The sequence below is a fragment of the Tetrao urogallus genome (assembly GCF_951394365.1).
Source record: "Tetrao urogallus genome assembly, chromosome: 19".
NCBI lineage: Eukaryota > Metazoa > Chordata > Aves > Galliformes > Phasianidae > Tetrao > Tetrao urogallus.
In genome coordinates, this window is record NC_136832.1 from 330378 (window position 1) to 357988 (window position 27611).

At 52.8% G+C, this 27611-nt stretch overlaps 4 protein-coding genes across 4 annotated transcripts; 1 reads left to right on the top strand and 3 right to left on the bottom strand.

The window, feature by feature from the left end:
- On the top strand, positions 1-6721 carry BSPRY (B-box and SPRY domain containing; the record flags this gene model as incomplete). The annotated part of the gene is made up of 6 exons (XM_079544837.1): positions 1-57; positions 331-429; positions 1250-1480; positions 2880-2905; positions 3734-3858; positions 6195-6721. 6 exons carry the CDS (start codon positions 1-3, stop codon positions 6719-6721), a joined length of 1065 nt encoding a protein of 354 aa, XP_079400963.1.
- Positions 6722-8388: 1667 nt separating this feature from the next.
- Positions 8389-9204, bottom strand: HDHD3 (haloacid dehalogenase like hydrolase domain containing 3; the record flags this gene model as incomplete). The annotated part of the gene is made up of 1 exon (XM_079544817.1): positions 8389-9204. The coding sequence occupies one exon, from the start codon at positions 9202-9204 to the stop codon at positions 8488-8490; it is 717 nt and encodes a 238-aa protein (XP_079400943.1). The 3' UTR covers positions 8389-8487.
- A 304-nt stretch (positions 9205-9508) lies between these two features.
- ALAD (aminolevulinate dehydratase) lies at positions 9509-14000 on the bottom strand (the record flags this gene model as incomplete). The annotated part of the gene is made up of 11 exons (XM_079544851.1): positions 9509-9588; positions 9664-9793; positions 9968-10054; positions 10391-10478; positions 10821-10876; positions 11188-11276; positions 11538-11621; positions 11796-11931; positions 12405-12501; positions 13611-13661; positions 13888-14000. The coding sequence occupies 11 exons, from the start codon at positions 13998-14000 to the stop codon at positions 9509-9511; spliced, it is 1011 nt and encodes a 336-aa protein (XP_079400977.1).
- Positions 14001-18234: 4234 nt separating this feature from the next.
- POLE3 (DNA polymerase epsilon 3, accessory subunit) lies at positions 18235-20662 on the bottom strand (the record flags this gene model as incomplete). Its single annotated transcript, XM_079544874.1, has 4 exons — positions 18235-18395; positions 18851-18969; positions 20309-20394; positions 20597-20662. 4 exons carry the CDS (start codon positions 20660-20662, stop codon positions 18235-18237), a joined length of 432 nt encoding a protein of 143 aa, XP_079401000.1.
- Positions 20663-27611: the final 6949 nt, after the last annotated feature.

Sequence of the window (27611 nt, forward strand, 5' to 3'; positions counted from 1 at the left end):
ATGGCCCGACGGGGCGCGGAGCCGCGGGCGCTGCCCGAGAGGGCGGCTGAGCTGCGGGTGAGCGGGCGGGGGAACGCCGGGGGTCCTCGCCGCGGGAGGGAGGCGAGCGGGGTGCTGCGGGCCGGGCCTGCGCCTGCGCCTGGTCAGGGGTGGGGAGGTCTGCCTTCCTCCCTCCGGCTTGAGATTTCTGCGGGTGGCTGCGGGGGGCCCGGTGGGAGTGAATGGGGCTGTGTGCGTGAGGGGGGGCGGAGGGGTTGCGGCAGGGATGTCCCGGATCTACCAGCCCCGCCGGTGCCGGGCCTGAGCGCTGCTCCGCTCTCCGCGTTCCAGAACAAACTCGTGGACCGATGCGAGCGGCTGCAGCTGCAGAGCGCTGCTATCGCCAAGCACGTGGATGAGGTGCTGCCCGCCAGGAGCCAGGGTGTGCTGGTAAGTCCTTGCCCTGTCCTGGAGCAAAGCCGGTCCCGGGGCTCCTTGGCACGCAGGTGTTGGTGGGCAGCCGTACAACATCACGCTAGAATCTCAGAATGGCCAGGGTTGGAAGGGATCTCAAGGATCGTGAATCTCCAACCCCCTGCCACATGCAGGGCCACCAACCTCCACATTTCATAGCAGCCCAGGCTGCCCAGGGCCCCATCCAACCTGGCCTTGAACACCTTCAGGGATGGACGGGGCATCCACAGCCTCTCTGGGCAGCCTGTTCCAGCACCTCACCACTCTCTGGGTAAAGAACTTCCCCCTGACATCCAACCTCAATCTTCCCTCCTTGAACTTAAAACCATTTCCTCTTGTCCTGCTGTTATCTACCCTTTCCAAGAGTTGAATCCCCTTCTGTTTGTAGGCTCCCTTTAGGTACTGAAAGGCTGCAATGTGGTCACTCCAGCTAGGGCTGGCACCTCATCTTCCCTGCTCTGCTTTGTGCTTTGCTGACCCTGAAGATGAAGGCAGCTATCGTGGTCAGCACTGCTTTTTGCTGATGTTGATTCCTGGCAGTTCAGAGGAGGGCTGGCATTTGGGACCCAGGCAGAGCAGGTGGTTGTTGCTTCCATGCTGCAGTGGTTAGTGGTCAGTGTGCAATTAGTTTGTGTGCTGGTTGGGCCAGGAGGCGGCCAGCAGGTTTGGGGTCGGTTAACCCATTCACCTCTGTGTGCATCACCATGTGTCTCGGGCTCAGTTAACAGCTGAGCCCTCGGGGGCTGTGGGTGTTCATTTGGGTTGCAGCTGTTTCTCCTCTCTCCTTTCCTTGCAGAGCGCTGCTAACAGCGCACGAGAGTTGGTCATCCAGAGACTGATCTTCGTGGGGAAGGTGTGTGAGAACGAGGAGCAGCGGCTGCTGGAGGAGGTGCATGCCGAGGAGGAGCGGGCGCAGCAGAGCATCCTGACACAGCAAGCGCACTGGACGGAGGCACTGCAGAAGCTGTCTGCCCTCCGCACGTACCTGGTGGACACGATCACCAACCTGGACGACCAGGGCTTGGTGGTGAGTGCCCCTCCCCAAACCAAGGCATGGCCCAGCTGCCCAGAAACAGCCTTGGTTTTTCATTGCGGATGCTCAGACTTAATTATGGCGTTGATTAGTTTGTGCAGTGACAGCAGGCGGCTGGAATTGGGCTTCAGGCAATCCCAGCAATCCCCCCGGGTTTCTAGGTGGGTGTGATGCTGCCCACTTGGTGCAGGTCGGACTGGGCTGTCAGCTTTCTGCTGCCCTATTAATAAAAATATGTTCCTTGGGAGCACCTGCAGCTCTTCTTGGAGGTCCATCCTGTTGTGCAGCATATACCTCTGTCTGAGGTATTAGCCATACAAAGCAGTGTCTGCTTCCCTTTGCTCAGCTGCTTTTCCAGCTGCTAAACTGCATTTTACTATTTGGCTTCTCTTGCTTTAGATGCAGGCAGGAAGGCACTGCACCTCCTGCTTGCTCTTAGCTGCTGCTCATCATATCTAACCTGATAGAGAGGCCATAAGGCCCTTTTATTTCTCCTTTTGCCAAGTAAAGGAAGGGGAATAGCATTCATAAATTCTCCACCCTGGGTGCTTGGTGTTGGTATTTATTACAAACTGATATGTGTCATCTCATGGCAAACTGAGAAGCACATAGTGAACCCTGCAGCTCTGAGCTGGGCTCTGAATTTCTGCTACTGATTTGCTAACTGATGTCACCAGAGAAGGGCCCAGTGTCAGCAGTTGTAGGGAGGAGTGGAATTGCTCACAGCATTGTCTGTCTTTTGCCTTAGGGTCTGTAACCCTTGCAGCACCTTTACTGAAGGCTTTTAGGGTTGTTGGCTGCTAGCACAGGGTGCTCCTGCAGTGCCCCAGAGGTGGGGAGGAGGGAGGGACACAGGACAGAACCTGACAGACAGACAGGGCTGGGGTTTTCTCACCTGGGGCAAGGCAGGATGCAGCAGTAAGAGGCTCCAGGCGCATCCAGCCTGGTGTGTACCAAAGGACAGGGGTCCGATCTGCTGCTTTGTGATTCCCTGCTGTAGGTCTCCCTCGTGTTTCCCTTGCAGCAGGTGAGCCAGCTGTGTTTGCTGTCTCCTGCTCCCCACAGTTTGCAGGTTGTCTGGAGGGCCCCGTGCTGTGCCCCAGAGCCGCTGCCACCTGCCAGTTTGGCAGAGCTGAGCTGTAGGTACAGGGAACATGCAGCATCCTCGGCCATTCCCATTCATTTTCTGAGGCAAGGAGTGAGAAGTGCTGCAGCCAAAGTAAACGGATGTTGGATGCTTGCTGAGGCCGTGGCTGTGGTTGGGGGTGTTTTCTGTGGGTCAGGAAGGAGACTGGTGCTCCCTGGGTCCCTGGTTTGCTGTGCCCCAGCCTGAGTTTGGGATTTTCTCTGTGGGAATTTCAGCTGTGTTGACTTTTTCCCTCTTTGTCCCCAGAACGCGGAACAAGAGATCTTCGAGAGGTCAGTACCTGCCTGCTCCTGCATTTCTTCACCCCTTCTCTGAGCCTGCCCAGCACCTCCTGCCTTCCCCCAGTGGGCAGCATGCCACAGCTCTGCTCTTCCCTCCCTTGTTCCCAAGACAAGGACAGAGAACAGAGATTCTCATGTGTCCTCTGGTCTTTGCTTTGGAAGGGCTGGAGGCCAGGCTGTGCAGTGCCCCTCTGCAGGCACCTACAGGTTGCTGGCAGGAGACTTCCTCCAGCCCCTCAGAAAACAGCACTGCCCTGGAGGCAGGGTCACATTGCCCACCTGAGGAGCTGGCCTGCTGTTCCTGCCTGCAGCTTTCCTGCAGAGAACAATAAACCCGCTGCACGATGTGCAGCATATCGTGCTGCCAGCACCAGATGAGCTGATGTGTGCTGAAGACTGCAGGAACGCAGCAGGTCCTTAACCTCATTATGTGGGATCTGCAGTCCCAGCTCTAGCAATTAGGCTTGGTCCACAGAAAACCTCACAGGGAAACCCCATGCTCTCCCTGCAGCCCGCCCATTGTTTTCCCCTTGTATCTTGATGGCTGGTCTCGGCTGCATGTAACCTGCATGTGCTGCATGAGGAAGCTGTTGACTCAGGCTGCAGGGTTGTGTTTTAAAGCTGAAGTCCTTTCAGAAGAGGCTGTGATGAAAACCAACCAAAAGTATTGCTTTGGAGGAGAGCAGTGTCCTTGCAGTGAGTGCCACTCTGGTGACTCCTCCAGCTCATGTTTCTGTGCTCCTTCCCCCAGACCTCCACCTCTCAGCAACTGTCAATTAATCACCTGATTTCAAAGTAACTGCTGTGTCTCTTTGCTAGGACAGAGTTGGCAGAGGGAATCTTAGAGCCACAGGAGTCTGCCAAGTTAAACTTTAATCAGCAGCGTGTTCAGAGTCCGCTGCTGCACCGGCTGTGGGCCTCTGCCGTTCTCTGCTGTATGGCAGGTCAGTGTCCTACTCAGATTTGGATTTCTGCAAGCTCATTTTGCACCCCAATAAAGCCCTGGGTGCAGTGTGACCGCCCTGAGGCTGTGTCCTGCCCCCTGGAGGACCTGGCACCTCCTGTCCCCCTGTGCTGCCTCACCTCCACGTGCTCCCTGGGGCTCACTGGGTGGGCAGCAACAGCTTCAGGGCTGGGAATTCAGGCAGTGGCTCTGATCAATGGCTCTGAGCAGCTGTGGGTGGCTGTGAGCCTGGGGAGCCATGTCCTGGTGTGCCGGGGCAGCAGTGATGGTGTGGCAGCTATGAGCAGGAGTGGTTTTCATCTGGCAACGATCAGCTTGGATGGCTGACTGTGAAATGTTTGCTCTCCTGGGATGTTGTTAGAGCGTTTCAAATGTATTTCTTGTTCCTCAAAGGTGGTGACATCCTTCACAATTTGAAAAGGTGCCCATCTCCCCTCCCTGGGGTAATCTTCCCAATGCTCACATGATAACTCCTGACTTCTGCTCACCTCGCTCTTGGTGGTGATGAGTGCTCCCCAGATCCCTTGCAAGTGCGTGTGCTTCTGACTGGTATCACTCTAAGGTTGAGTGTCAGCTGTGTGGCAGATAGTGCCAATGTTTGTGTCTTCTGCTGCAAACTCTGGTGCTGCTCCGCCTCTGAGATTAATTCAGCAAAATCCTGCAGTTGCTATTGGCAAAGCTGGGCAGGTTCTCAGATTTTTTCCCAAGTCAGCCTCTAGTTCCCTTTGCTGTGATGTGGTTTTCCTATGGATTCCTTTCCCAGTCCCATCCTTGCCAGCTGTGAGGACCTTGAGGCACCAAATCACAGTGCTGGGTTTGTAGCTGCACACGTTACATGGAAATTTCACTCTGATGCTTTCTGTGTGTGTGTGTGTGTGTGTGTGTGTGTGTGTGGTTGGATTTCACACACCACTGTCATAGGGTGCCTGCTTGTCTCACTAATCCATAGTCCACCCAGGACATAGCTTTACAAATGTAATATTAGCTGCAGCAGCCCCAGCTTGCATTAAGACACAAAGTCCCATAAAGCCCTTGGCAGCATTCTGGGAGGGCTCTGGTCCTCCTGGGGAGGGGGCTGAGCATTGAGCCCAAGGGGCCTGCACTAACCTGATGCCTGCATTGGGCTGCGAGGGTTTCAGTAGTGAGACTGGAAAATAGGAACTGGCTTTTTCCATGCAGTAAAGTGTGTTGTGATTAACACAGACCTACTGAGCAGACTTATTAGCTTATCTCAGCCCATTCCATCGTGTCTCTGGAGTGGCAGCCCAGTGGTTTGGTTATCTGGGGCCTCATCCTGCCAGGTGCTGAATGCTGGGCAGGGGCTGATGGAGCAGGAATGGGCTTTGTGTGGCTGAGCTCCTCTTACAGCCTAGCCCCGAGGTGTGGGGTGGCACAGCAAAAGGCTCACCTGCTCCAGCCCCATTTCTGCATCAGCTGAAGGCAGAAAATGAATGAGAGAGGGTGGGGAAAGCAGGGCAAGGAAAAGCACTGGACAGGGAAACTGCATCTCCTGGGAGCAGGCAGAGGTGAGTCACGTGGGCAGCAGCCTTTCCCCTTCGCTTAGAGATTTACAGGGCTGGGGAAATATTTGTGCAGTTACTCAGCGCTCACACCCTGCTGTGGGCTGCTGAGGTGTGTGTGGAGGAAGGGTGGCACAGGGAGAGCGTGCGGGGGCCACAGGGCTGGGTGCTGCCTCTGTGCTGTGAATGAAGGACCTGTCCTTGCATCACAGCAAAAGAGATGAGCGGTGGTTCATGCAATCCCCGGTGCCACCTCCTGAGGCTGTTCCAAACCACTCAGGACTGGTGGACTGTTCTGAGCTGATGAACTTTGGGCTGAGCGTGCTTTGTAGCAGGGAAGGGACTTCCTCTTCCCATCCCTCCTTGTCCCAGCAGTACCAGCTTTGCTGGTTTCCCCAAGCAAGTGCCTTCCTGGTAGGCTCCTGGCTCACCTTGGGGAGGAGCAGGGAGTCTGCAGGAACAGGGTTTGGGTTTGGGTTTCTCCCTGCCATGGATAGGAATTACACCCAGTCCCTGCTCGGATCACTGCTCTCCTTCACACTATTTGGCAGCCTGTCTGTATGGGACAGAAACCCCAGGCCGTTGCTGTAGGTGTGTTCTGGTGCAGTGAGTGCAGATTCCTGGCTGGATTTGGCCCGTGGCTCTGAGCTGTCTCCTTCCATCCCTTCTCACACCACTCTGGGAAGTGGCAACACAATTGCTGCCCTTATCACCGTGGGGAGCATTTGGACCCATCGCTGTGGGTTCTTGGGGCGGTGAAGGCCCTCCATGTGCTCACTGTGTGCTTCTCTCCCAGGCTCTCAGGAAATCAGCATAGACGAGAAAACCGTCAGCCCCCACCTAAGCCTGTCGGAAGACAAGAAAACCCTGACCTTCAGCCCCAAGAAAGCAAAGCTGGACTTGGATGGCCCCGAGCGCTTTGACCACTGGCCCAATGCTTTGGCTGCTGTGGCTTTTCACACGGGGCTCCACGCATGGAAGGTCAGCGTGGAGAAGAGCTGTGCCTACAAGCTGGGGGTGTGCTATGGCTCGCTGCCACGGAAGGGGCCCGGCAATGAGGCCCGCCTGGGCTTCAATGCTGCCTCCTGGGTCTTCTCACGCTACGACAAGGAGTTCAGGTTCTTGCATGCCGGTCAGCCCCAGCCTGTGGAGCTGCTCAGGGCCCCGGCTGAGATCGGTGTGCTGGTTGACTTTGCGGGAGGGGAGGTGCTTTTCTACGACCCCGACTCCTGCACCATCCTCTTCTCGCACCGGGAGGCCTTTGCAGCACCACTCTACCCCGTCTTTGCGGTGGCACACCAGAGCATCTCGCTCAGCCGGTGAGAGAGGTGGGCTGCAAACATAGGGCTGTATGGACAGTGATTGTATACACCACAGTGCCTTCGCGGGCTACCAGCATGTACAGTGATCAGAAAAGACTTGCCTTCAGCCACTACATCTGTTCTCTTGTTTTACAATGGCTTTCATCTCCTTCAGGCTGCTGAGCACGTGATGTTTGCCCTCCAGAGCCAGGACCTTTGGAAAAGGTCAAATCAGACCCCAAGCACCTCCCACAGGAGCACAGTGCCTTCTGAAGACTCTTGTGAGCTCTCCCCAGCTCCCATGCTGTTGGAGTCTTCAGGGCTGGGAGGGGGACTGGGAAGTGCTGCAGCAGGAAGCAGAGCTTTCACTGAGCCCAGTTCAGCATGGGAGGACCTTGGCAACAACACCACAGTTTGCTCAGCAGAGCTGGGAGTGCAAGAGCAAAATTGTGAAAGCTGGGATATGGGATCAGTGTTTAACACCTGGCTCTGCCAGTCCTCTGTGAGTGAATCATTTAAATCCTCTTCAAGACAAGGGTTCCTTTCCAGCTCCAATGGAGAGGAACACGGGCAACAAAACACTCCATGCTGCAGGAATGAAAATTATTTCAATCTTGCCTAAAGGTTAAGAGCTGTTTGGAGAAATGAAAGAGAAGTGGCAGAAGGCAGGGAAGGCTGTAGGAACACTTGGAAAGAGGAGCCCTAGTGGGAGGAGGGACACCATGAATTGGGGTTCTCACCCATGTGAGAACCCACACTGGGCAGGGCACCCTCATGGACCATCAGCATCTCCCAGAGCAGAGAAGCAGCAAGAGAGGAGCCATTAGCATTGACCTGAACGGAGCTGTTTGTTCCTGGGGCTTGGCAAGGTTGAGCATATTACCGTGAAAACAAGCAGCTGATTGATAGTAAAAGAGGTGTTGGACTGACACTGAGCTTGGGTGAAGGAAAGAAATGCATTTCCTTGGTGTTTAAAAATTGTTATCTTTATTTATTTAAGTTCTCATTTAAGTTCTTTACAGAGAGTGGTGCTGGAACAGCTGCCCAGAGAGGCTGTGATGCCCTGTCCATCCCTGCAGCTGTTCAAGGCCAGTTGGATGGGGCCCTGGGCAGCCTGGGCTGCTCTGAAATGTGGAGGTTGGTGGCCCTGCGTGTGGCAGGGGGTTAGAGCTTCATGATCCTTGAGGTCCCTTCCAACCCTGGCCATTCTGTGATTCTATTTCTCAATATCCAAAACAGTAATTAAGTTTGCTGGCAGTAAATTACACTAAGCAAAATTCTGCATCTCCAGACCACTTTGCCCATAACAGGAGGGCTGTGATTGCTGCCATCTACAGCTCCAGGGCAGAGGGAGCTTCTTGTTGAGGTGGCAAACCTGAGGTCCACCAGGTGTGCAGATACAGCGCAGTGACTGCTCTGCAGGAATCAGTGACTAAGAAGAGGTAACTATCAGTCTGCCATCCCTCCTGATGGAATTAACTTGCACAACATATGTGGATGAGTGTAAGTGAAATGCTTTCTGTGCTGCACCCTGATATATTCCCCACTTCCAGCAGCAGAAGGCCCCACCCCACACGAAGCACTTGGAAAGAAAACAGCACAAATGCTGTGTGTGCCAGGTACACTTTATTGCCTGAATGTTGCTCCTGCAATGTGGGCAGGGCCTCTCCCCATGCTCAGAAGCGCTCATCTATTTTCCTTACCCCAAACAGCAGCAAGAAGTCATGGTCCAGGAGCGGACTGCCACTCAGCAGCAGCACTGGTTCTTCCAAAGGGCAGCTCTTGTTGCTACCCCTTCTCAATGACAGCCAAGAGACGGCTCAGTGTGGGCAGGATGTGTCCCGGCGGCACCTCTGGCTGTGTGCTCTGCCCAGGGGTGTGGAGCAGGAAGCTGTGCATGCCCACCTCCCGTGCCGCCCTGTAATCCCTGCTGTAGTCATCCCCAATGTGGGCCGCCTGCTCAGGCAGTGCCCTACCAAGGCATAGGGCTGTCTTGAAGATCTTCGGGTTTGGCTTAGCAACACCCACAGCCTCAGAGGTGAGCACAAAGTGGAAGTGGTGCCGCAGGTTGCACTGCACCAGGATGCTTTCCAGCCGGTTATCAAAGTTGGAGACCACACCCATGAGGAAGCCGTGCTGGCGGCACCAGCTCAGGGTCTCCCCGGCTTCCGGCAGCAACTCCCAATTGCGTGCACTGCAGTAGTCCCGGTAAAGGTTTTCCGCCATCAGTGAGAGCACCGCGTCTTCGTGCACACCCGTGAGCCGAAAGGTTTCCTTGACGACATCCACCCACCACTGCCTGGAGCTCAGCCCCTCGGCCCGGCCGTAGTTGGGGAAGCGGCGGCTCTGGGCCCTGTAGGCCGCATGGAAGGATTGGCTGAGCGCCTCCGGCTGCACCTGGACGCCATGGGCCTGAGCCTCGGCCGCATAACTCAGCCCCACGGGCTGCCGGAGCCGCAGGAGGGTGTCCTTCACGTCCCACGTCAAAAGGCGCAGCCTGAGCATCGCTTCAAAGTTAGGATTAAAGGGAACCTACAGCACACACGGGGGCGACGGCACGACGCACCGCACGGCCATATCAGCCCCGATTTGGGGCCTGCGCTGAGGCGGGGGGATTTGGGGACGGAGCGGAACGGCCCCGCTCAGCCCCAGCCGCGCCGCTGCCCAGGCCGTGCCCCAGACCGGGACTGCGGGGCCGGGCCGAGGAGCCCCGCTCCGCCCCTACAGCTTCCGGTTTCGCTCATAACATTTCCGGCCCCGCCCCAGCGCTTCCGGTTGCGTCCCCGGCACTTCCGGCCTGCCCACCGGCTCAGGCCCGCCCCACCGCCGCCTCCTCCCTCAGCCAGCGCAGCAGCTGCGGCGCAAAGTACGTGATGATGGTGTCGGCCCCTGCGGGAGGACAGCGGATGGGAGGCGGGGATCGGGGCTAGAGGCAGCCTGGCCCCGTGCCTTCCCGCTTCTCACCTGCACGCCGGAAGGCGGCCATGGCCTCCATGACCGCGGCCTTCAGGCTGAAGGCGCCCGCCTGCGTCCCATGCCACAGCATGGCGAACTCTCCCGAGACGTGGTACACGGCCAGAGGGTGCGTGGGGTGCTGCAGGCAACGGCAGGGGTCAGCGGGACAGCCGGGCATCATCTGTCCACCCTAGGGACTGGAGCTCTTCCACTGTGCAGTGTCTCCTCTCCCCACCGGTTTTGGAAATGGGCCATCACTGTCCCTATCCCACTTCTCCCTTGGGGACACCTGGTGTCCTCAGCCGGGCCTTACCCGCTCCTTCACATCCCGCACAAGGTCCAGGTAGGGCATCCCAGGCTTCACCATCAGCATGTCTGCGCCCTCACGCACGTCCCGGTCCTGCAGGGAGAATGCATACGATCCCTGCAGCTCACAACTGATGGATGTTTCCTCAGAATTTCTGACCCACTGATTACTTTCCCAGGAGTCCGGGACACAGAAGGGGCCCCCGATGTCCACAGGAGCCCACAACTGGGCCTGGAACCTCATCTCTTGTCCCCATACTCCAAGCCACAGTGGGGAATGGACTGCCCAGCTCCTTATACATATTCTTCAGGCTCTGCAGTGAGCTGATGGTCATCGAGGCTCTGACTTGTGCAGGGAAAGGACCCTTGGCCATCTTGGCTGGATGAGTTTTTTGGTCCCCACAGAGCCACAGGGCCTGGCTGGACTCACCACAGCTCGCAGTGCCAGACCGCGGGCACCTGGGGGCAGCTGGTAGCAGCGCCGATCTCCAAAGGCAGGTTTGGATTGTGCAGCATCCCTGGAAACAAGCAGGGCACAGGGATCAGTGCCTTCAGTGTGAGACCAGGTTGGGCCAGCGGACAGAGCTGTTCCCCCTTCCTCCCCATCTGACTCAGGATGGGGAGCAGCCCCAGCAACCCTCCGCACCCACAGCCCTCCCCATGCCCATAGGGTTGGGGTAAAGCTGATTTAAATATTTTCCTTTTGTTTCTGAGTTTTTCAGGAGCTCTATTGGGGTCCAGGCCTTTCTTGGGATGAGCTCTACCTGCTGAGCCAAGGCTCATCCCAAAATGCACTCTGGTGCACTCCCTCCTTGCTGCTCCTGCAAATATGGGCTGTTCCTATCTCTGTAGAACCTCACCTGAAGGGTCCATAGAAGCATGAAGCAAACTTGGCACTGTAGCTCATCACTGACACCTGCAGAGGAGAATGGTGCTGTGAGGGCTGGAGCTCTTTGCGGCATCCCAGCTCGAGGGTGGTAGGAATTCCCTCCTACAGTTGGTTTATATTCTGTCCCATTCTTCTGTTCTCTACCAGAGGCCTGGTGCCTCACTGGCCCCACGTGACTGGCCAAGAACTTCCCCCTTCTCCATGCACTAGGGCAGGAAAATTCCTGCAGCATATCCTGAACAATGTGGAGGTCTGCCTCTTCCACTCTGTGCCCAGGCTGCTCCAGGTGCAGCCACCCCGTTGGGGTTGCTCCCATGGCACACAAGTTTCACGCTCACCTTGTTGCCCATGTCGTTGGAGATCAGAGCCTTCTTTATGGCTGCAATGCGTCCATCCATCATATCCGAAGGGGCAATGATGTGGCAGCCTGCAGGGGAAGGCCAGAAATAACAAACCCAAGGCTCTATCTGCCTGCAGGAGGAGGTGACCCTGGGCAACTCCCTCGTAGGACTGAAGGAGGTGTCTGGAGTCCCTGCAGCTCCTCCAGGATTGGCAGGTGGATGCTTCCCCAGCTCAGTGGGAGCCCTCCCACTGGAGCCAGGCACGGTTTGCTTTTGGGCTGACTATAAGTGAGAGGGGGCAAGGTGACAAGAACCATGTGTGGTTGCTGCTGCTAGGCACTGCTCACCTGCTTGGGCATAAGCCAGTGCCACTTCTGCTAGCCGCTGGCAACTGGCCTCATTCTGGATGGTGCCATCTTCCCGCAGGATGCCTGCAAGAAAAAATGAGTCAGGCAAGGGGCAGGACAGTGAGGTGATGGCCTCAATCCTTGGAGTTCTGTAACAAGCTATAGAGATGTTCAGAACAACAGTGGGGAAGGAGTTGGGAGTCTTGGTAAGAGGAAGGTGCCTGAACAGCACCCCAGGCCCCCATGCTGTGTGCTCACCACAGTGCCCATGGGAGGTGTAAGGACACAAGCAGACATCACAGGCAATGAGCAGCTGTGGGAATGTGGAGCAGATCTTCCTGATGGCCTGGATGGCAGGTGTGTCTTCTGCATCTGCAGCAGAGCCTCTCTCATCCTGCAAGAAGAGAAGGGACTGGGCACATAGAGCTAAGGGCCTCCCATCAGTTCCTCCGTGGCCGCAGGCATGTTCTTGAACTATAGACCTCATACTGCAGAGTGGTGTGATCACCAGTTGTGGAAAAGGGTGACAGAGCAGCGAGACCGAAATGAGCACAGATCTTGGGGCCTCCCTGCAACAGCTCCCAGTGCAAGACTGGGTCAGGAGGAGCAGCACAGGATGTGCTCTTCTCAAGCTTCAGTGCTGCTCTCTGAAATGTAGAGCATCTCATCTCCCACTCATACAGAGAAACATAGCAGAGGCACCCAGAGCTACTGGGAGCATCCTGGGTATTACTGCAGTTTCCCATCCTGCTCTGTGGAATGGGCTGCCACAACCCCAAACTGCCTGTGTTTTATTGGGAGACCCTCCACCCCCACAGTGCTCCCCCACTCTGCGGCCCCTGCCACCACCTGCTCATGCACACTGACCTTGGGGACCTTGCTGGGCACCCCGAAGATGAGGACACACTTCAGACCATCCTCAACAAGGGGCTGCAGCATCCCCTCCAGCTTGTTGACTCCATACCTGAGAAAACCAAAGTGAAGTGATGCTGCCAGGCACCCAGACCTGCCCTAGACAGGAGCCATGCTGAAGGCTGATCTGGAGACCCCGCATCACTGCCACAAGGCAGAGGGGGCTGCTCACGTACAGGGGCAGGGATGCTCAGCTGCATACAGCAACCACTTGGGTACCAGCAGCCCATTCTGCTCTGTGCATCTTTGTGATCCAGCAAATACACCGTGAGTACACCCAGTGCCAGCACACAGCCCTCTGACCTGATCAGTGCACCCAGCTGCTGGCCAGGCCCTGCCTGCTGGGCCACTCAGGGATGGACCTGAGTTAATCATTAAGTTGGATGCTGGCGCACACCAAGCAGCAGTGGGAGATACAGGGGAGGCGCTGCTGGAAGGAACAATCCAGGTCCTTATCTGGGGCTACAGCACAGTTATCTACCAGGCAGGGAGCCTTGTGCCGTCTCTGCTCTGAAAGGATGAGTGTGCCCTGCCCTTGGATCCCTTATCTCAGCTTTCCTGTTGCAGCCCTGAGCAAGCCAGGCTTGGGCTCAGCACAGCGTGCAGGGTGCTGGGCATAGTGCCTAGCATGGCACAGAGTGCAGGCTCTCCTGTGTGCACTCTGCTTGCACAACCATGGCTGAGTGCCCAGGGCCAGCAGATTGTGTGCTGGGAGAAACCAGGTCCTGATCTGACTAAGCTACCAGGAGCCCCTCCCATGCTGACCCACCTCCCACTGCCCAACAGCAATGGCTGCTGTGGAAAACCTGCCCAACATACCCTGCCCTGGGAACATCCCACTCTGGCCTCTGTCCAAACCTTACAAACACAGCAGGAGCTGCCTGCACATCCTGCAAGGCTGAATGCAGGACAAGAGTCCACATCCAGCTGCTGTTGGCTTCCCTGTTCTCTTCCAGCTTCTCTGTGTGCCCAATGGGACCTTGCCACCACCCAGCATTCCCATTTTGCTCTCCTTCCCTACTTTCAGCAGGGGGATGTTCCCGCCCTACTTGATGCTGGGAGGATCCTCAGGACAGGAAATATGTACAATACAGGAGTGTTGCCCGTGTCCTGTGATCATCTCCAGCTGCAAGGCAGCTCCTGGCGGCCTCTGGCCCTTACCTGGCCTGTCCAGGGAGGCTGGCAATCGGCTCCACTGCATCAGGGCTGTCACTGCAGAGGGCAGATGGGACAGAGATGTGAGCACTCGGTGTGAGAAGGAAGATTGCAGATGGGCTGTGCCCACAGAACTCAACCCCTGCCCCACACTTGTCCACAGGGGATTTTTTGGGGAGTCTCAACCCCTCTGACTGCTCAGGGAGTGCCCATGCCTGTAGTGCTATGCCCAGCCAACCCGAGTTTGGTCTGTCCCCAGCCCAGATCACCAGGGCTCACTCACGTGACAAAGATGGGGTAGATAAGGTTGGAGGCATTGAAGGTGGTGGCTGTGCACTGCCACGAACGCAGCACAGGGTGGAAGTAGCCACTGTGAAGGAGTGACTCTGCCTGCATCTTGGGAATGCACGGGGATGTTGTGAGAAGAGACCCTGAAACAGCAAAAAAAACCAAAAAAGCAAGAGGTCAAAGGCTGGGTGCCACTGAAGCACTTTTATTGCTTTATGTCTAGATCAAAACCTTCTTGCCCTGGCAGATACGAGCCTGAGACTAATGGGCTTCAACACAGGAAATGAGCCCTGCTCACTGGGAATCACAGCTGCTGCTCAACTGGTGACTGTGAGATGGGGAAAAAAAGAATGTGATGGCCCTGCATGCTGCTCTGCTTGGACATCTGCGAGTTGCAGCGAATTCCCCAGGGCATTTGCTTCCCAGGCTGCAGGGATGAGGCAGGAGCTTCCGCCCCATAACTCAGTAAATGCCATTCCTCCTCTGCTAACATCAGCCTGCAGGCTGTGTACCGCCCTGCCCAGCCACAGGATTTGCCTGTAACAGTATTTTCTTCTTCTACACCTCACTAATAATCTTGTGACTGGTTAATTTAAATGTACATTTCACAACAACAGACCCTTGGCTTACCCAAGCCCACAGCACACATGGGGCGTCAGCACCTGGCTGATCTCCCCAACACTAAACCTCAGTGCTCCTCCACCAGCGCTCAGCTGAGGACACGCCGACCTCACTCTGCTTTCCAGGACTGCAGCCCAGGAATGGCATCCTACACCAGAGTAGAGCTGAGCAGGAATGGCTCCTTTCCTCTGGGAAACTTTAATTGAAGGTGTTCCTGTGTTTTACACTGGGAGAAGCTCAAAGACCCTTCAAACATCCCAACCTGGAGCCAAGTTGTCCATCTGCACCAAGATTGATTGAACCAAGCTGTTTGCATTTCTGGCTTGGGGATGGAGCGACCTCTTGCTTACTTACACAATTACATACATAAAAGGACTATAAAAGCACCATGATGGTGCTCACACATGGTATGGAACAGCTGCAGCACGCAGGCAGTGTCCTGGCACTGCAGGAAAGAACACCCAGCACAGGGTCACTGCCATTCCACACAGCAGAGCCCTTGGGAGGCCGGCAGTGCCCAGCCACAGCTCCAGGCAGCAGAACAAAAGGCTCAGTGAGCACAGCACACTTTGAGAATCCAAAAAATGCTCCGAGCGCTGATCCCATGGAGGGGGACGGGTGTGAGCAGTGGCAGCAGCTCCCACTGTGCTGTCAGGGGCAGGTATCAGGCACAGCCCGCATTGGAGAAGTGGGGAGGGCTTGTCCAGAGGAGATAACAGCAATGCAGGGGGACCCCCGCCTCTGGGCCCCCCACAAGGGGAGCTGCCATCAGCTGAGCTGAGTGCTGACACTGCTCAAAGGGCAGCAAGAAGGGGCTGGGGAGCACTGCCAACAGCTGGAGCGGAAAGCTGAGCTCCTAGGAGACACAATGGAGCTACACTAATGTCAGTTCAGAAGGATTTTATCTTTCAGATAGGATCTGGAAACGGTGTGCTCTGAGACGCTGTAGGAGCACATGCAGTGACACCACGGGAGTGACAGCACAGTCTGCAGCACTCACTGCTCTGTGACTTCTCCCCGAGTTTTCCTCCCTTTGGCCTTAAAGCCGGGCACTGCTGGAGTCCTCAGGGGCAGAGCCAGGCAGAGATCTGTGCCTCAGCACCAGGTTCTGCCACCACGTGGTTGGTGTCTGTGGCTGGCTTTGCCACGACGGCCAATGGACGAAGAGCACAGCAGTTGGCAGGAATCCCTAGGGATCACCGAATCCAACCCCGGCTCCACACGGCACCACCCAAACCCCAAGGCCACGGCTGAGAGCAGTGTCCCAGCACGTCCCGAGCTCCGGCAGCCCGGGGCTGTGCCCACTGCCTTCTGGGGCAGAGCCTTTCCTCAGCCCCAGCCTGACCCCAACCACACAGCTCCCCGCTGTTACAGAACCGCCAGGGCTCTGTCCTGGAGCTGCCCGTCCCCACTCTGCACAGTCCTGGCCCAAGGGCACAACCGGCTACCTGCGGGTCGGTGCCTGCCTCCGTTTGTTACGATCTCTCCCCGAGCCCTCTCTGCCCTTGAGGAATCCCGGGGCCCCGCACGCCCCAATACCCGCCCGAGCTCCTTCCCCGCCCGGCGGCGCTGCGGGAGGCGGCGGGAGCGCCGAGCCAGTGGGTGACCGAGCCCCCGTAGCCGCCACTCCCGTCGCCACGGGCCGGGCCGTGCGAGCGCCTCCCGGCCCCGGAGCGCTGCGTGCCGGCCCCGGGCACTGCGGGCCGCCGCTCCGTGCACGCGGCACCGCCCCAGCTCACAGCAACGGCCCGCAGCGCCGAGCGAACCGCGCCGAAACCCCCGCGACCCTGCGCTCACCTGCCGCCGCTTCCCGCCGCGAGAGCCCAGTGAAATTTACATAGTCCCGCCCGCTGATTTGCATAGCGACGCCCCTCGGCTCCTTGCAGGGGAGGCGTGAAGTCTCGCGCGGCGGAGCGCGGGAAAGGGCTGGCTTTGGCGCGCTCCCAATGGCGGGACGGCCTCCCCACCACACGGCCGGAGGGCGGGCAGATCGGAGCCCTGAGTCCGCCCCGCACGCAGGGCCGCGGCTGCTTCTGCGGCTGCTCAGACGTGCACTTAAGCCACTGAGTTCGCTTATTAACTAAGCTCATTTATTAACAACGGAAATCAAAGATTCAAGTTGTGCAAAGAATCTAGTATGGTCCCTGGCGGAACACGCATCCCAAATACATACTAGAAAACTAAAAAGAAAAAACAAGAAAACAAACAGAATAAAACCCCCAAACCTAGAAGGACAACTATTTTTGTTCTTGAGATCTTGGGAAGACAACACCAAAGCAGTCCTTTCATCTGCCACTGCCTACAGACAGAAGGCAGACAGCAGAACATTTGCTTCAGCTTTTTTGGGGGCTGAGCATCTGTGAAGCAGTCACTGTGCGATAGAAATGGCAGAGGCAGGGCAGCTCTGCATCACCTTTCCAGAACATAAAGGGATGCCCTGCTCCTCCCAAGTGCTCCTGTTTATTTATACTGCACATCAGCCAAACTGATGGATTTGTTTATAGGTTACCCTCATGTTTCCTGTACCAGACTCCAGTTAAGTCTAAATGTTAGGTTTATTAGTCTTGAAAAAGGTCAGTCAAATAATAAAGCACTGTGTCCAAAAAATAAGCTTATTCTAACAGGTAATTTTTCAGCTGGTTTAACCCCATCTTTCTCACAGAGGCAATTTTAACAGCACAGGTTTGAAGCTGGCCTTCCTACACAGGACTGTGCTGTCCTCCCTGCATCCCCGGAGCCCACAGTATCACAAGGAAGGCCACACATCTTGCGTGACTTAAAAAGTAATTCAGAAAACCACCCAACCCAAAAGCCACCACTATTCTAACACTTGCAGCAATCACCAACCTGTCTGCAGAAACTGCAGCTCTGCAGAGGAAGGATCTGAGACCATCAGAGCCACTGCTGCCCACTGCTGAGCTGCAGCACACTTGACACAATTTTTTCTTGTTCCTCAGACACAATTTTCCAGTTAGCCTTTCTTCAGATTTTTCATACAAATCCCTCTTTGTCTCTGAGGGCTTTAAAGACACAAAACAAGCACTTGTGGTAATTAGTTTACTTTGCAAGTGCTATGAAGTCTTTTTTTTTTTTTTTTTTTTTTTTTATTCTGGTTCATTTAGGGGAGGAATTCAGTTCAGGGAACCACTGGCCCTTGTACAGGTGTGCTGCATGCAGCTGGTGAAGCTGGCAGTATCACTGAAAGAGCAGGAAAGAGAAGGCACAGCCAGAATGCAAGAAAATGAAGGAAAAAACATCACTTGGATAAAAAGCCTAAACAGTCAGCTTCTAAGGCTCTTAACATCATCACGTAGACTGTAAACCCCAAAGGGTTAAGGAACCAGGATTCAGATCTTCGGTTGGTTTAATGAGCTTATTCGAAAGTTTTTTCATGTTCTCCAGGTCTTTTCTGTATTGAGGCAACTGACATTTCTCTTCTTTCCCTTTGCTTCAGAGTTAATCCAGCATAAAAATACCAGACCCTTTACTGTCTGTTCAGCACCTGGGGAAGCTGCCAAGTCCCCTGCACACAGGGAGGAGGTGAGGCACCCATGAGAAACGCTTTAGCCAAGTCCTTTATGTACATGCTAAAGCCAAAGAGAGATTCCAGAAGAACAGTAAGGAGCTCTACTGGAAACCAGAGGGGACACAGCAAGATTTCTTTACAACATTTATAGCCCTAGTAACAAAAACCCAACCCTGTTATGTCCCATTGGCAAGCTCAGTTGTCTACCTCCTCCTCCTCATTTTGCTCTTCTTCCTCCATCCTTTCATCATCATCATCATTATCATCTTCTCGGCTCTTATCTTGTTCCTCTGAGTCTGCCTTCTTGTCTTTATCTTTCCTCGCTTCTTTCTTTCCCTTCTGTTCACGTCTGTAAACTAAAAAGAACAGTGAAAAACTGCAAGCCAGTGTTTCCACCATGTGAACATAACAGCAGTTGGGGCCCAGTGTCCACTTGCTGAACTCATAGCAGCAACTCTCCCTATTATGAGAGCTGTGCTGACCAGCCCCATCCATGAGAAATCAGATTAAGTTTCAGCAGAAAAAAGCTGAAAAGGACACAGGATTTCATATTTGCAGGCAACACCTATGACTTTCCTTAGATAAACATAATATGGGATTGATATCAGATAAGACTTTCTCAGTTCTCACCAGCTGTGAAATGTTATCCCAGCCCTGTTAAGGTACACATTATTAATCTCCATGCAAACTGCAGTGTAAGATAATGGACAAAGAGAACAAGAAACAAGACAGGCAAGTAAATGTTGCTTGTCTGACGTTCAAAAAAAATTGGTGCTACTGAAGTTCCCTCAATAGGATCTGAGGACAATACCTTCCAGGGACTCTTTCAAAGGGGCTATAAATCGCTGAAACTCCATTTCCTCCATGGCAGAGAGAACATCACCAGCATTCAGCGTTTTCCTCTTCCCCTTCATGGCAAAGTTATTTGCACTAGTCAGAAACAAGGAGAAGAGAGCTAATTGATAACTGCCATCAATGTATTCACTTATTACAGTTCTAAACATGTCCAGAGGAGGGCCACAACAATGCACCAAGGGATGTAACACCTCCCTGCGAGGACAGGCTGAGAGCTGGGTTGTGCAGCATGGAGGAGAGCTGAGAGCAGCCTGTCAGTATCTACAGGACTGAGAGAAGGGAGGGGACAGACTCCTTAGCTTTGTCTGCTGTGACAGCACAAGTGGAAATGGTTTCCAGCTAAAAGAGAAAAGATTTGGACTGGATATAAGGAAGACATTTTTTGCAGTAAGGGCAGTGAGGCACTGCACAGGTTGCACAAAGTGGTGGCGATGCCCCATCCCTGCAGACAGACAGTGTCAGGGGATGGAGCTCTGAGCACTGCTGGAGCTGTGGGTGTCCCTGTGCATCGCAGTTGGACTCCATGACCTTTAAATTTTCCTTCCAACTCAAATGATTCTGTGACAAATTAAAAACAGAGTAATATCCTAAATGTTCAGTGTTTGTTAATGATTTACTAAAATAATTTAAGATGCCCGCTTGTCCTCACTGGCTGTTTGTGTTGTTTTCTCACATCATGAGTTTTCCAATTGCCTGGGTCTTTTCTACAAATAACCGCGGGGAAGGAGAAGGCCTGAATACTGGCTACAAGGCAGTAATTCCATAAAGCCAGTACCAAAGAAGTGACTTCTGCAAAGCATATTCTGGGCAAACACTCTGCCATGCTCCCAGCCATTGCATGGTGAGCTTTCAAAACCAGCCAAGGGTTCTTGCCTTTGCCAACCTGTAAAGGCAGTCCAAACCCAACCATTGCAGTCTGCTGGACTGGGGTACAATGTGATTGTTTTGTTTAATCAAACAGACGATACCAAAACATACTGTATGGTAACTGTTGAGTCACAGGCTGAACCACTGATTGAGACCTGGGGAAAGGACCCAGTCAGCCCTGGAGCACAGGTGAAGGCAATGAAGGGGTGGAAGGGGTGGAATCTGGCTGTACTTCTCTTAGACCCCATTTAAGGGCTGACTGCCAATAGGGAAAGATCTCTTCCTAGAGATCGTTCCTTGGTGAAGCTTCCCCTGCAAACCTGAAATCAGACCTAGAATCTTCTGACACGGGTGAGCAATCTTCTTCCCTTCCTTTACAGCACCTCTGTCATGCCAGTCCTTTTGTCACCATGCCTTTGTTGTAACACTTTTCCCACTGTACTGATCTAATTGTTACACATACCCAGGAACAAATTTCCAGGCCAGCCAGCAGAGGGATGCGTTATAAACATCAGTTGGTGGTTTATCTGACACAACGAATCCTTACCATGATGTTGCATAGAGCACAAACACACTTGCTGCTCGAGATATTGCACTCCGAGCTTCTTTGGATATATTCACCCCATCAGGCAGCTAGAAAGCAAGTTAGAAAGGAAGTTAGCTGCTGCTCTCCGAGGCTCGGAGCTGCCTCATGCAGCCGTCAGTTCTGTGGCGTTCACAGAGCTCGGAACAGCTCTCACGTGAGGCGTTTCGGGCAGCAGAACCCCGCGCTGAGGATCTCTGATGCAGAACGAGGCCTCTGCCCGCGCGCCCAGCCCCTCGGCCCGGCACCCACCGCCTCTTTGATGATGCGGGTGATGACGGCGTTGGGCAGGTTGAGATCCTCCGGTCTCTCCGCCATCCCGAGCTTCCCGCAAAACACAGGCGGCGCCCCAAGAAACAACCGCGCCGCCCAGCCCCGCCCCACAATGCACCGCGCTGCTGTTTCCCGCCCTGCTCCGCGGCTGCCGTTGCCTGGAGACGGGGAGGCGGTGGGCGGGAAACGGGTGGGGGATGAGGGCGGAGGAGGGGGGGGAGAACTCTGAGCAGAGGGGCTGGGGGGAAGGGGGAAATGAGTCTGTGTCATCCGACATCTAGAAAAAAAGCTAACTCCAGTGTGGTGTTAGAAAGCAGCATTCTTTTATTCCTCACCATACGTACCAGGCAACTCGAGCAAGACACGCATATTCATCAGCACAAGTATTCATTCTTCCCTCATGAATACTTGCAGTGTCCCTTTGGATGCTCAGTGGAATCAGGGTGGTCGAGTGCCCGTCTTCTGCTTCCCCATTTTTCACCACCAGCTTCATCACTGAGGCTTTTGACCTACTGCCATTCACTGCTTCCCAGTTTGGGCGATTCCCACTGCTTGTTAGGCCACAGTGAGCCACTTCTTAATAACAACGTATGTGGAACCTGAGGAAAATGTCCTTATGTGTTTTGATGAAGCATTCTATTAAGTTTCCAGTGCAAAATTATTGAGGAAAACAAGGCTATTCACTCACCAAGGCTGAAAGTTTTAGGACTACAGCTTACACATTTCTTTTGCTAAACTAATATATTGGTTACTAATCCCTATTACTAAAGAAAGTGACCTGTATCACCTTTGAGGGGAGGGCTATGGGGAGAGAAGAGCTGTGGGGAGGGTCCTGTGGTGGGGGGGGAGAGGCTGCTGGGAGGCCTGTAAGCTGGCAGCCCTATGGAGGGGATGGGGGCTGTTGGATGGAGCTGAGCTGTGGGAGTTGGAAGGGACCTGTGGGGGCTGGCAGTGAGGATGGACCTCAGGGGGGTTGTGGAAGCTTGAGGAGAAGGGCAGGGCTGAAGGGTGTGAGGGCCAGGGAGCAGCTGGGGCAGGTTGGAGGAGCCCTAAGGCAGAGGGGTCTGTGGGGAAGGTGGCTGTGTTGTTTCTGTTCTTGGGTTCTTGCCTCTCCCTGCAGTGCTGTGTGGGTATTGATGTGGCGCAGAGGCGCCCACTACTTCATCCTGTGGGTTTTGCTGTGCCAGGAGTAGCAGGGAACCCACGGTGCAGGTATTGGGCAATGCCGAGTAAGGCCACGCTGCTCTACAGACCCCAGCCCCACAACTATCATGCCTAGACCCAATGATGTAACTAAGTAAACTCAGAATGCAGGAAGGTAGAAGGTTAATCTGGTATTGTGCTGGGAAGATACCTGAATCTGGGAGCAGTAACTGACAGTGCAGGTTTTCCTACAGCACATGTTTCCCAGCATCAGGAGCAGCACTGGGGATGGAGTATGGGCAGTTGTGAGGCATGTTTATAGGTAAAGTTATAGCTTGTATTGAACACAATAAGGTGTGCACAGCATTTTGAATATTCAAAGGTCAGACCTGGAGGAAGGCTTGTGTGCGTGACAGCGCTGATTACTTTTCCACTTACAGTAATTGTATTAATAAAAGCCTATCACTGTTCATACAAACCACACGTCTCTCAAGTCTTGTTTCTAGCTCACTTCAATGTATTCTTTTGTTAACAATTCTTTTGCAGGGTCATTCAGTGGCTCTCAGGGGTGAAGTGCTGTAGCAGGTGTTGCATTACTTTTTAATGAAATAATGACCAATTGTAACTGGTACATTTGTAACTGTAATACACAGTGCTAATGCCTGCTTCTGGACCAGCTGTCGGCTTGCTGTTGCTAACAAAGCCATCAGAGGTTGATTTCTGTTTTGCCAGAAGGCAAGGCTGTTTCCTATATGCCTAACTTAAGAACAAAGCAAGGCAGAGTTGTGTTATTGTGCAGTGGTGGGGGTAGGCTGGAGTAGAAGCAGAGATGATGCTGGCCCAGAGCCAGGGTCAGACAAAGCTCCTCTGCTCCCAAGTAAAGGCCAGGGAGTAGTGCCAGACTGTCAGCCTGTCGTGGCCTAGGATGGCTGTACCCGAGTACAATCTATGATCTGATTCATCTACAATTTTGTATTGTCTATTTTACACTGTATGTTTCCTATAGCCTCTTTATTTTTCCTCCCAAATTAATTTGCACAAATGCTCTCTTCTGTTTCTTCTTGATCTCCCTGCTGCAGTGCTTGCCAGAATGGTGTCTGCAGATGTGAGCCACTGAGATGCAAGCGCTCAGATTCCAATGTGATTTTTTTTTTTTCACTTATACGCATAACACCTTTCTCATTGATAACTTCCTTCTACCCGAGGACCTCAGCTGGCTTTAGTTATGTCTTTATAGATGGGGTTTGTATATCAGTACCTGGAATGTAATCTGCATATAAAAAAAAAAAAGTTACGATCAGTGAATTCTTGTTTGCTTAGCTAGAAAATAGATCTAGTGCACCCGTGGAGTTGCTGTGGCAGCACACTCCATAGCTTTTAATTACCAGGTCCTCAGTGTTATATTTGCTAGTTATATACTTATATTTGCTTTAATCTTAGATTAACTTCCAGCACTGAAAACTGTGAGCGTCTCCCCCAGCCAATGCTCGAGGAGGTAGACCAGATGTTCCAAAAGGCCCCTAACTCTGCTTCTACTGCACCCTCCCTTCTAAATTGCAAGAAAGCTTGGAAGAAAATACTGTTGTCAAGTGAAGACTCTGAACACCTACCTGTAAGTTGTAAGCTTGTGGTAAGGCTAGGCATGTGGGCTCATTTTTCCCAGAACTTCATGGAAATACTTCCTTTATGGTCCTGCTGCAGTGGGCACAGAGCTTGCCAAGTGCTTTCTGTATTGAGCAGAAGACACTGTTAGCATCAGTGGTGTTGAATCTTGCTCAACTTCGGTGAAAATGAAGTACCTTCAGTATCTTCATGACAAAATAGGTGATAAAAGTACAAATTATTATTGTGTAGAGCCATCACTGTGGAATATCTGTGTTGTTTCTGTCATTCTTGAAGCTCTGATGGATGGGATACAAGCTGGGAGGTCCAGTAGTGAGGTTGTTAGTTTAATTTAACCTCTTACTCCCCTCAAAATTGAGGGGAAACGTGCCAGAAAGTGGCTCACATATACACTGAGGTTCTGATCTGCAAAACCTTCACTGTGCGCAGAGAACAACCCTATTGGTTCTGCTGGGAGCTCTCTGGGGTTGCAAGATTAAATGGTCTTTGTTAGTCCCTGAGCCTGCAAACTGTTACCTGCATTCCCAACCCCTGTAGGCTTTTGAGCCAATTCACACCTCTTCTTCCACATCAGTACTACCATCGTCCACCCTAAACTGCTTTTCAGAGCAAGTTATGAGTGAGCACAAGTCAGGAGGAGGGCTGCAAGGTGCTCAGTGCCAGAACTGAGGGCACATCCTGTTGGCTTTATTAGTGCTGGTTAAAAAAACAGGAAGAGAGTGAATGTTCACAGAGCTGAAAGCAGGACACAGCTCAAATCAGTCACTTTAGTGATATGGGATGTTGTTACAGGCGCCTGTTTTCACTAGTTCAAGTTTGTTTTCAGAGACTGTTCCTGGCTGCTCTGTGTGCTTTATTTATTTATTTTGTATTTTTGAAAGAAAATAACATAGCTTTGTTTTTCTCCCCCCTCCCTCCCCTCCCCAAATGATATCCTCTAAATTGTTAAGTACTGTTAAGTTTTTATCCTGAAACTTAATTCTAATGTCTGGAATTGTTCCTTTTTTTCCATCTCCTAGAGAACAGAAAGCCACTGCAAAGAGTCCGGTTCCCAGCTCAGCACACTGCCGTGCAGATGTCTCTTGCCCAATTACCTCCTGACCTCAGGTCTGGTGAAGTTAAATTATCTCTGATGAAGGTCTTCAAATTCAGTTGTTTCATCTTTAAGACGTCTCTTGGGATCCTCTTTCATCATAAACTAATTCAGTGGGTTTGACCAACAAAAATTGCCATCCAGTAATTCTACTGATTGAGTACATGTTCCTGTCTGCCCAAAGAAGGACACCTGGACAAATCATGTGTACAGGTTAAGGAGCTATTTTCAGCTGCATGTACCAATTATTACGTTAATGCTAACTTTGTTAATTCACTTTGGAAAGTTAATTTGCTTTTCTTTTGAAAAGGAAACCTGTAGGGTAACCTCTGATTTGCCTTTCATACTGTTTGCCTGCGTTTGTTTCTCTATGAATCTTGTTTCTGTTTATGTTGCAGCTCAGAAAGACCTATTTTTCCAGGGCTGAACTCTGCAGCAGGATTGGACGTTATCTCACCTGGACAGATGAACTGGATGATCTTTAAGAGCATTGGAAAGGTAAATGTTTTCAGCTTGGGAAGGGAGAATGCTTTGCTGACTACAGAGAATGGAGCTGTCATGAAACCAAGTATGTAATAATCAGGCTATGCTCTGCTAATTGATTTAGAATGCAAATTACACTATAGAAGTGTCTTAAGGTGGCCACGTTAGGACTGAACTAATGGCATGCCACCACCCAAACAGGATGTCACCTGTTTTGGTGACATGAGCTGTTGGATCTGCTTGGCTGTGACACACCTTCATCCCTAGGGCTTGGTTTTCAGGTCAGTTTAAGCAGATCTTAATCTTCACTTCTCTGAAAGAGCATTCCTGGCTGGGTGCTTCTGCTGTTTGCTTAAATCAGCTCTGGAGTAGGTGGTTAAGGTGGGCTGATCCAGCTAAGTTCAGGCTTCTGAAAATACAGAAGTGTTCAGGTGGATCAGTGTGCCCATATGTACTGTGCATCAGAAACACAGTGCTGAGCCATGCAGACCTTTGTATGACCCACTGTTCTGCTTTTAAGTTCTTAATTTTTTGGGGGGTACCTGTTCCCATGGTTGGACAGAAGTTGGGAGTCACAATGGGGGAAGAAAAAGGCAGACGGCCTTTCAGTAGCAGTCTACAATTAAATTAGCTTAATCCAAAAATGAAAGGGTAGGAAGATTTGTTTATGTACCTCAGTACATCTTGCTTTGTGCTTGTGTGAGGTGGAAGTGGGGTTTCGCAGGTGTTGAAGCAGATCTCTGCCAACAAAAGGGAACTCGCCCTTCCCCACTGTGTCATTTCTGGTTTCTGATCTCTACTGCTTTTGCAAACTCTGGCCAATCCAGTTTGCTGTGCCATAGACAGTTCAGTTTCTGCTGGATTAGTGAGCTCAACTGACCTGCTGGGCTGTGCCAGCCCTGGTGTGGCAGCAGGAAGCGGTGCCGGGCTGCATGGGGTCAGCTCAGCCATCTGCTGCAAGCATGGCTTCAGATTGCACACAGCTCAGCTGAGGAGACAGGCAGTAAGTTTTAAATTTGTTCAACTCAATGCTTTGCTCCATGCGATGCCCTTGTGGCAGAGGAAACCTGTCACAGGTTTCAGATTGGAAAAGGAATCAGTGGCCAACCAGTCTGTGGCTCCTCACTGGCATTTTCCAGGGAAACTGCTGCTCTGCTGCAGGAATGGTGCTGGGTGATAATGATGCCCCAGCTACGTCCTCTGCTTTGTGTTTGCCATAGACCCTAAACAATCCCACTGCTGGGAAGTGCTGAGGTTTTGTGTCTGCCCTTAATGGCAGACTTTGCTAATCCCAGAAATAACCTTTCTGTTCCTAAAAATCATTTGCCCGGGGAGGCAGGTAATTTTTTCTAGTGTGATTTGGCTCCTTGAGTTTCAAAGCCAGCTCTAACCTTGGAGGATTTATGTTTGCCTGAGGTACCCTTTAGCCTGACACAGCTGTCCAAGCACGTGTTTGGATTTGAATATCCAGCCAAAGGCAGATCTCTGTGCTGGCAAACTGAAATCTGTGATGGAGAACTGTGTTAAATTTTAAAAGAAAGTCATTAACTCCCAAGCCAAGCAGCTGAGTGGGCAGATTGCTGGAAACTCTAATAGAAAAGCAGGTGAAGGTCAGTCTCCAGGGGTTTGAATATTAGAAGTTGGAAGGAGTTGCTAACGTTCTGTTGGGAGCCTGCAGGGAGTGGAGCCACAGCATTCATTATAGCTACCACCTTTTCCCCGTGCACATTCTTGACTTCCAAGTGCTGAAGCCCTGCTCTCTTTGGATGCTTTTTTTACAGTGCTACCGAGCTCGTGGCAGCTGAATCGCAGTGTGTGCACAGGAGGTGGGTGCTTGGGCACTGCTGGAGCAAGGGACAGTCCTGTGCCAGAGCCATGGAGCAGCGGGGAGAGTCAGGGCTGGCATGTGAGTGCTGGGTGATTTCTCACTGAGTGCTGCTGTCTGCTGGGTGGAACATGAATCATGACCATGCAGGTTCCAGAACCTGGTGCTTGGAGGAGACCACATCTCCCACACATGCTTTGCAGAGTACCAGAGATGCTCGGCTCCTTGGGGGATTGCATTTGTGGGATGGCAAATCATGGTCTCTCTGTTTGCACCTTGTGCTGCAGGATGGAGTGGGCATGAGCCTGCAGGATTTGAGAGTGAGGACTGATTTTTGCAGCCAATGAACTTCAGTCCTGTGGGTATGAGGGACTCCCACGGCCCTGGTCCTCCTGAATAGGGATGGGAAAAACGATGTCTAATGGCATATTCTGTGAGAATGGCTACTTTAGAGAAATTGTGCTGTTCTTTTATTGTCCCTGTTGTCTTTTGCCTCTTATTATGCTATCATTTTTTTCCCCAGGGGCTAGTACATTTTTTGGGATAAACCCTTAATTTTGTTGGGTGGCAGACAGAGACCACTGGGAATGCAGCAAATGGGTTCAGCTGAGCAAAATGTGGGGAAGCATTTTTGATAAGCCAGGAGGGAAGAATATTTTGTGGTGCCTGCTTCCCCTGGAAATTGTTCTGTACCCCCAAACAGTGCCTGTTTCACCTGCTTGCTGGTTCCTGATCACCCAGCACAGTGCTGACATCACTTCCTTGGGATCTGATGTGTGGTGTCCCAGTGTTAACAAGGCTTCAGAGGCATGCAGCGTGTGATGGGT